Consider the following 8,035-nt stretch of genomic DNA (forward strand, 5'->3'; position numbering starts at 1 on the left):
AGCTTGTTGAGAATGCAATTGATGCTCAAAGAGTTGCGCATAAGAATGCGAAGAAGAAAGACTGCAAGGCCGTGTATTGCATTTAATAGGCGGTAGATTCAACGAATTTTGACAAGATCTCTCATGCTGAATCAGCGAAAGATGCATTGGTATTCTTGTCAAGTACTATGAAGGAGGTGAGAAAGTCAAAGTCGTCAAATTATAGCTTTGTGATGATAGTGTGAATTGCTACAGATGGGTGAAGATGAAAAGGTTGCAGGTTATGTATCGAAAGTGTGAAATCTCGTCCATCTCATGAAAGGTTGTGGTGAAACCTTAACTGATAAGAGGATAGTTGAGAAGGCAATGCGTATGTTGACCTCTCACTTTGATCATGTTATCGTAGTTATTCAAGAATCCAAAAATCTTGAAACCATGAAACTGGAAGATTTGGTTGGTTCGTTTGAGGCGCATGAGATTAGGATTGTCAAAAGGAAAGGGGTTCAACATTTGAGAAAAGCATTGCAGGCTAAGGCTTGAAAGAAGCATGGTGGTTCCAACAAGTTCAAAGGAAAATGAGACAAGACTCAGAGCAAGAAGTCTTAGTCGAACCCTCAAAAGCATAAGGTCGGTGATAGGGCTTTCTGAATCCTCGAAAAGAGGATAATGAAACTCCTATCAGAAAGACAAGGAGAAAATAAGTGTGCAATGTTATAACTGTGAAAAGTGGGGTCATTTGGCCAAGAATTATTAGTACAATAAAGATAATGGATTGACAAAAGGCAAGGAAGAATGAGGGAACCTTGCACACCAAGATTCAGATGATTCTGAAGTTATGGTGGTTATAGTTGCAGTTGCAGATGATTGGTCAAATCAAATGATTGGTGGAAAAATGTGGTTAGTTGATTTCGATTCGTCGAAGAAGAGCAAGGTCAAACTTTATAATAATACATCGTTGAACGTAAAGGTACTAGCGACATAGTTATTCAAAGGAGCAATGGAGGGAAAGTTATGATCAAAGATGTACTCTATGTACCTGAAATAAAGTGTAATCTCCTAAGTGTTGGACAACTGGTCAAAAAAGGTTTCTCAGTGATTATGAAAGATGGGGCCTTGGAACTATGCAACACTTATAATAATTTGGTCTTGAAATCTCCTTTGTCGAAGAATATGACATTTAAGACCATGATCAGTTCGACTGAAGTACAATGTCTAAAAACTCTTGTCGACCATAAGAATAGTTGGTTGTGACATTTGAGATTTGGACATTTGAACTTTCAATCACTCAATCAACTGATTACTCAAGATATGGTAATTGGTATATCAAATCTGGAGATGCCCGAAAAACTTTGTGAGGGTTGTCTAGTCGGAAAATAATCCAGAAAGTCTTTCGTTTTGACTATGCCAATGAGACCCTCCTGCATACTCGAAGTTGTACATTTAGATATATGTGGCCCTTTTGAGGAGCACACCATTGGTAGAAATAGGTATTTCGTTTTGTTTGTCGATGATTTTAGTCGAAAGTTGTGGATCTATGTGATCAATCGAAAGGACGAAGTATTCGGAATATTTAAGAGATTCAAGATGCTTGTCGAAAACCAGAGTGTGAAGAAGATCAAAGTTCTGCAAACAGATAGAGGTGGTGAATACACATCCAAGATGTTTGGAACATTTTGTTTAGAACATGGTATTAATCATGAGATAACTTCTCCTTACACGCCTCAACAAAAGGGAATAACAGAAAGAAGAAACATGACCATATTGGACATGGCGAGCTGCATGCTGAAGCAAAAATTTTGCCAAAATCCTTATGGGGTGAGTTGTTTCCACTGTTGTTTATATTATGAACAAGTTCCCTACCAAGAAGATGAAGAACAAGGTTCCTGAAGAAGTGTGGAGTGGAAAACGACCATCAGTGAGTCATCTAAAGGTGTTTTGCTCTATTTGTTACAAGCATGTTCTTGATGCTAGAAGAAGGAAGCTTGATCACAAGAGTGAACATATGATTCCTGTAGGGTATCATAAAACTGATGCATACAGGTTGTTCAATCCAATTAATGAGAAGATCGTGATGAATCGACATATTGTGAAAATTTTACATGGGATTGGAATTCTAGTCATGCAATCGATAAACCATTGATGAGCTATGATTTCGACAAAGCAAATGATGATGTCGAAGTCGAAGATATTGTTGATATTCTAATCAAAGTCGAAGCAGTTGCTGACATGTCTGACACAGTCGAAGTCGAAGATGGTGTAGCTAGTACTAGTCAAAGACCTCAAAGAACTAGAGCTCGTCAAGCAAGAGTTATAGACTATGAAGTAACTGGTGATGATGAAGTCACACCAGATGGAGAATTAGTTCATTTATCCTTACTTGCAGGTGTTGAACCAATCAACTATAGCGAAGCCTTAAACGATAAATAATGGAAGTCAGTTATGGTCGAAGAGTTACAAGCAATCGAAACAAACAACACATGGGAGTTAGTCGAATTTCCAACACATACAAAACTTATCGAAGTGAAGTAGGTGTTCAAGTTGAAACACAATGTTGATGGGTCGATAACAAGACATAAGGCGAGATTGGTAGCTCAAAGTTTTCTTTAGAGAGTATGAGTCAACTACTTTGAAGTATACACACTAGTAGTAAGATTGGAGACTGTTCGACTAGTCGTCGCCTTGCTATGCAAGCATGGTTGGTTGACATTTCACTTATATGTGAAATCACCATTCTTGAATGGTCCCTTAGACGAAGAAGTCTATGTCGCACAACCTCCATGGTTTGTGATATATGAGGAAGCAAGGAAAGTGTATAAGTTGCACAAAGTGCTCTATGGCCTAAATCAGAAACCTAGGGCATGTAACAAGAAGATCGACTCATACTTGGTCGAATTGGGATTCGTCAAATGCAAATCTGAGTATTGGGTCTATGTTCGGGTAGTAGCACAAGATATAACATCATCTGCTTATACTTCGATGACTTTTAAGTAATTGGAAATAGTTTGGGTAACTTGTCTAAGTCCAAAGAGCTAATAAAGAAGGAATTTGAAATGTCGAATCTAGTAAACTTGTCTTATTTCCTAGGCATGGAATTTCAAATCTCGAATTAAGGTATGGTGTTACATCAAAGAAAGTATGTCAAAGAGATACTCAAGAGATTCGGGATGGATGATTTGACTCCTGCATCTTCGTCTGTCGAACCAAATTTGAAGTTGGAGAAGCATGGAGGGAAAGACAAAGTCGATGCAACTTTGTTCAAACAAATTGTCTGATCTCTGAGATATGTTTGCAACAGTCGACCTGATATAGGTTTCTCAGTTGGACTAGTGAGTAGATACATGACTGAACCAAGGGTGTCACACATGAATGTTGCAAGAAGATTCTTGAGATACTTAAAAGGATCGATAAACTATTAAATTCTATTTCGACAAGACTCTAAAAGCAAAGAAGCTACGATTACTTGTTATTCAGACGCTGATTGGTGTGGAGATAAGGAAGATTGAGAAAGCACAAGTGGTTATTTCTTTCAAGTATTTGGTTCCTCAATCTCATGGTGCTCGAGAAAGCAACCTGTAGTGGCATTGTCATCGTGTGAGGCTGAATATATAGCTTGATCCTATGTTGCTTGTCAAACAATTTGGATCAGATCTGGACTGGAAGAGATGAATGTCGAAGTGAAGAAACCTCTGGTGTTGCAGATCGACAACAAGTCAATCGTTAATCTTGTAAGGAATCCAGTTTTGCATGGAAGGAGTAAGCACATGGAGACGAGATTTCATTTTTTTAGGGAGAAGGTAAATCGAGGTGAACTTGAAGTAAGACATTGCTCAAGTGAAGCAAAGTTAGCCTATATTTTCACCAAAGGATTGAAGATCGACAGATTCCTGAATTTGAGAAAGAAACTAGGAATATTACAGATTGACTATAGTTAGTGTTTATTCGACAACTTGGATTATAGGGGTATATTGAGATATAATATAATTTAAGTTGTGTAAACCTCAAGCCCAAAATTAATTAGGATTTATGGTTATTATATTTATTTTAGTAATCAAATAATTTAGGTGTAAATAAATAAATGCTTTATAATTCAGTTAATATATCATAATCATTCTTTAATAATAGTAATCCTTATTTTATATTCTTTTTCTTCCTTAAAAATATCTCACGCATTAACGCAATTTTCATTTATTATGGTGGAAATTAACTCATAATTAATCAAATTAATTTAGTACAAATATTACAACGTTATTGTATTTAACATAAATGCATATAGTTTATTTGACATTAATTTAACATGCTACAGTGATATACTTGTACCCCGTATATTTTGTTACATTCATTCAACATCTTATTTTCACTCTATCTATTTTTCTGTCATATGACATAGTACTTCTTCCGTTTCGATTGATCAATAACTAATGAAAATAATTTCATAAAAAATATATTTATAGTTTTTTTAAACTAGGTAAAACAATTTTGAAAAACTCTTATTCTATAATTATTCTATAATGGAGTGAATACTTCTTTTGATCTCACAAAGTGTGACCACCCTATGAACTAACTCTACATCAAACATTTTCCTTATTTAGAATAGTATTATTTGTTGAATATAAGATACTCTCTCCGTTCCTTTTTAGTGTAATTTTTTTGAAAAAAAAATTTCCGTTCTTTTTTAGGGTCATTTTTTTAATTTTTTTTTAATTATCACTTATAAAATTAAAGATAATATTAATTACACTTTTGTCAAAATAACTCTTAAGTAATTATTACAGAAAGAAAAAAAATATGAATATAATAAATGATTAAGGATATTATAGATAAAATAAGAATTATTATTTAAAAAATAATAATAATAATTAACTTTCTTAATATGCGTAAAAAATCAAAAAATGATACTAAAAAAGAAACCTAAAAAATACAAGGTTATGAGTAGCAAATTGCACTAAATGACATGAACAAGACTGAAATTTCATTTCCTCCTTTGTTTTGTTCAAGCAGGGAGACATTTTTAGTAATACCATCTAACCAAAACAAACATCAAACATAATCATTGGATCCATTCATTATACTGCATCGTGCTAATGCTAAAATTATTCATAAACTCTATAGAGCTCACATACAAGACAAACTACAATAATTCTATAAATCATTCCATACCAACAACAAGGAAAACCTACCACAACACTTTCATCCTTACCCTATTCTTCACTCATTTCAAAAGAGTGGAGAAATCTTATCTCCATAGAAACTAGTATTGAAGAAACATAACATTAACAAAAACCCATGAAGAAAATGCAGAAACAATTCAATCACATTATTCACACCCTCCTTATCCTATTCTCCATAATAACTGTAAGAGTTCTTTCCATTGTTTATTGTCTATTTATCTATTATTTTTGCATAATCTTGATTATATATATATATATATATATATAACTCCTTTAACTAAAAATAAATGTCCAACTATTAACTATTCCATGAATACTAAGTACATTCTATATTAATCTTACACTAATCTTGAGGTTTCTTTTATTATTATTTGAAATGTAATTGTTTCTGTCCCTAAACATGAACACAGGTTGGTTTTGCACTAAACCATGAAAAAGAGAAACACCAAAACCCATTCACTCCAAAAGCCTTCGTAATTCGTTACTGGGACAGAGTGATAAAAAACAACTTGCCAAAACCATCCTTCATCCTCTCCAAGACCTCACCCCTCAGCGCCACCGAAGCAGCGGCATTCGCCAAACACGCGGCCGCCAACACCCTATCCACAAAGTTACCGGAATTCTGCACCGCCGCGCATCTCTTCTGCTTCCCGGACATAAACCCCAGCCTTAAGAAACTATACCCTTTCGACCCGCTCCATTTCGCTGTCTACAACGTCGACCAGAATTTCACCACCTACGTGTTCGGCGAGAATTTCACCACCTACGGAACACATAAAGCCGATGGAATCGACGCGTTCAAGAATTACTCCATCGGTTTATTCAACGAAGGACACAACGAATTCAAAAGATACAGCAAAAGCTCCGCCAATCACAACGACAGTTTCAAAACCTACGCTATCAACAACAACGCGGCGGCAGAAGACTTCAACAACTACGGAACCAGTTCCGCCGCCGGATCTGGCGAATTCAAAACCTACACTCAAGACAGCAACGTGCCTAACCTGAAATTCAACACTTACACAGCCGACACCGTCGGAAGAGAACAAACATTCACAAGCTACAGCGATTCCGGAAACGCCGGTAACCAGACTTTCACGAACTACGGCAAAGACTCCCTCCATGCTGTTAATGGTTTCACCTCCTACGCAACCGACGCTAATGTATTCAAATCCGAATTCACCGCATATTCGGAAAAAGGCACAAGCAATGAAGATAAATTCACCAGCTACGGTAAGCGCTTGAACAATCCTGACAATAATTTCAAGAATTACGGTAAGGGAAGCACTGGTGCTACCGAGAAATTCACGAGTTACAGAGACGAAGCTAATGCCGGTGGTGATTCGTTCACTTCGTACGGTGAGAATTCACGCGGTGGGATCCACGTCGGTTTCAATAGCTACGGCCAAAGACCCGGTTTCCCGAAATTTCCAGGATTTGATAGTTTTAAAGGCTATGCTAAAGGAGCAGATTTGGATCATAAGGTTACTTTCAAAACTTACGGTGTTAATAACACTTTCAAAGATTACGATAAAAAAGGTATTTCATTTGCTAGATACACTAACGGTTCTTCAACTAACTCTGTTTCTGTTAGTGATAATTCTGTTAAAAATTTGGTTCAACCGGGTAAGTTTTTCCGAGAAATGATGTTGAAAGAAGGAACGGTTATGCCTATGCCGGATATAAGAGATAAATTACCACCAAGGTCGTTTTTGCCTCGTTCCATTTTGTCCAAATTGCCCTTTGCGTCTTCTAAGTTGAACGAAATGAAGCAAGTTTTTAAAGTGTCTGAGAATTCTCCGATGAAGAAGATAATAGTTGATGCGGTGAATGAGTGTGAGAGGGCACCGAGTATGGGCGAAACGAAGCGTTGTGTGGGTTCACTTGAGGACATGATTGACTTTGCGACTTCGGTTTTGGGTCGCGATGTTACGGTTCGATCAACCGAGAATGTAAATGGGTGGGGTAAAAATGTTATGGTGGGTCGGGTTAAAGGGATAAACGGAGGAAAAGTAACGGAATCTGTGTCTTGTCATCAAAGTTTGTTTCCTTCTTTGTTGTACTACTGTCACTCAGTTCCAAAGGTTCGGGTTTATGAAGCGGATCTTTTGGATCCGGAGTCTAAGGCTAAGATTAATCATGGTGTTGCTATTTGTCATTTGGATACAACTGCTTGGAGCCCCACTCATGGTGCGTTCATGGCTCTTGGGTCTGGTCCGGGTCGGATTGAAGTTTGTCACTGGATCTTTGAAAATGATATGACTTGGACTATTGCTGACTGAAGTAGTAGCAATATTCACTCTAAGTTGTTATGTTTTCAATTCTATGCTATATATGTGAAGTAACCGTTGTTGTTCTACTTTTAGAAGTAAGTGGCTTGTCTTTTGGAGGGATGTATTTTTAATTATCAATCTACTTTGTGTATGTTTGTGTGAACCATGAGCTAGAAATAATCATTGTGTGTGACGGTTATTTTCACGAAGCTTTAATAAAAGTAAGATGTCAATGAAATTGATTGTTACTAGCTTCTATTCTTGTCATTTGTCTGTTTTTTTTTATTACAATAAGTTATGCCTCTTAGATTTAAAAAAAAAGAGTTTGAGACAAATTTGGTGAGCCAAAAATCTGTATCTCTCTTTGGTTCACATGCATGTTACAAAAATCACAAAAAGTTGATGTAAACACTAAAAAGGACATATTAAAAACAAAAAAGATTAAAAACATATTTAAGAAGTGTTTGGTGTATATATCAAAAAAAATATGAGAATGAGGGGTGTTTAAAATTGATTGGATATAATAGAAATTTATAAAGAGTTTCAAATCAAATTAAATTGAAATTAAAAAAAAATCACATTTGATTTGATGTGTTTTAACAATTTTTTAATAAA

General features: G+C 35.9%; 1 protein-coding gene across 1 annotated transcript; it reads left to right on the forward strand.

The window, feature by feature from the left end:
• Positions 1-4,932: 4,932 nt before the first annotated feature.
• On the forward strand, positions 4,933-7,676 carry LOC127075095 (polygalacturonase 1 beta-like protein 3). Its single transcript, XM_051016541.1, has 2 exons — positions 4,933-5,331; positions 5,558-7,676. Exons 1-2 carry the CDS (start codon positions 5,263-5,265, stop codon positions 7,427-7,429), a joined length of 1,941 nt encoding a protein of 646 aa, XP_050872498.1. The 5' UTR covers positions 4,933-5,262; the 3' UTR covers positions 7,430-7,676.
• The last annotated feature ends 359 nt before the right edge of the window (positions 7,677-8,035 follow it).

The sequence above is a fragment of the Lathyrus oleraceus genome, chromosome 4 (genome assembly GCF_024323335.1).
Source record: "Lathyrus oleraceus cultivar Zhongwan6 chromosome 4, CAAS_Psat_ZW6_1.0, whole genome shotgun sequence".
Lineage (NCBI taxonomy): Eukaryota > Viridiplantae > Streptophyta > Magnoliopsida > Fabales > Fabaceae > Lathyrus > Lathyrus oleraceus.

Excerpts from the sequence above, each read along its gene's own strand:
- LOC127075095 (XM_051016541.1), top strand. The coding sequence starts at position 5,263 with ATGAAGAAAATGCAGAAACAATTCAATCACATTATTCACACCCTCCTT. Across the intron at positions 5,332-5,557 it reads TCCTATTCTCCATAATAACT|GTTGGTTTTGCACTAAACCA; the intron begins GTAAGAGTTCTT and ends ACATGAACACAG.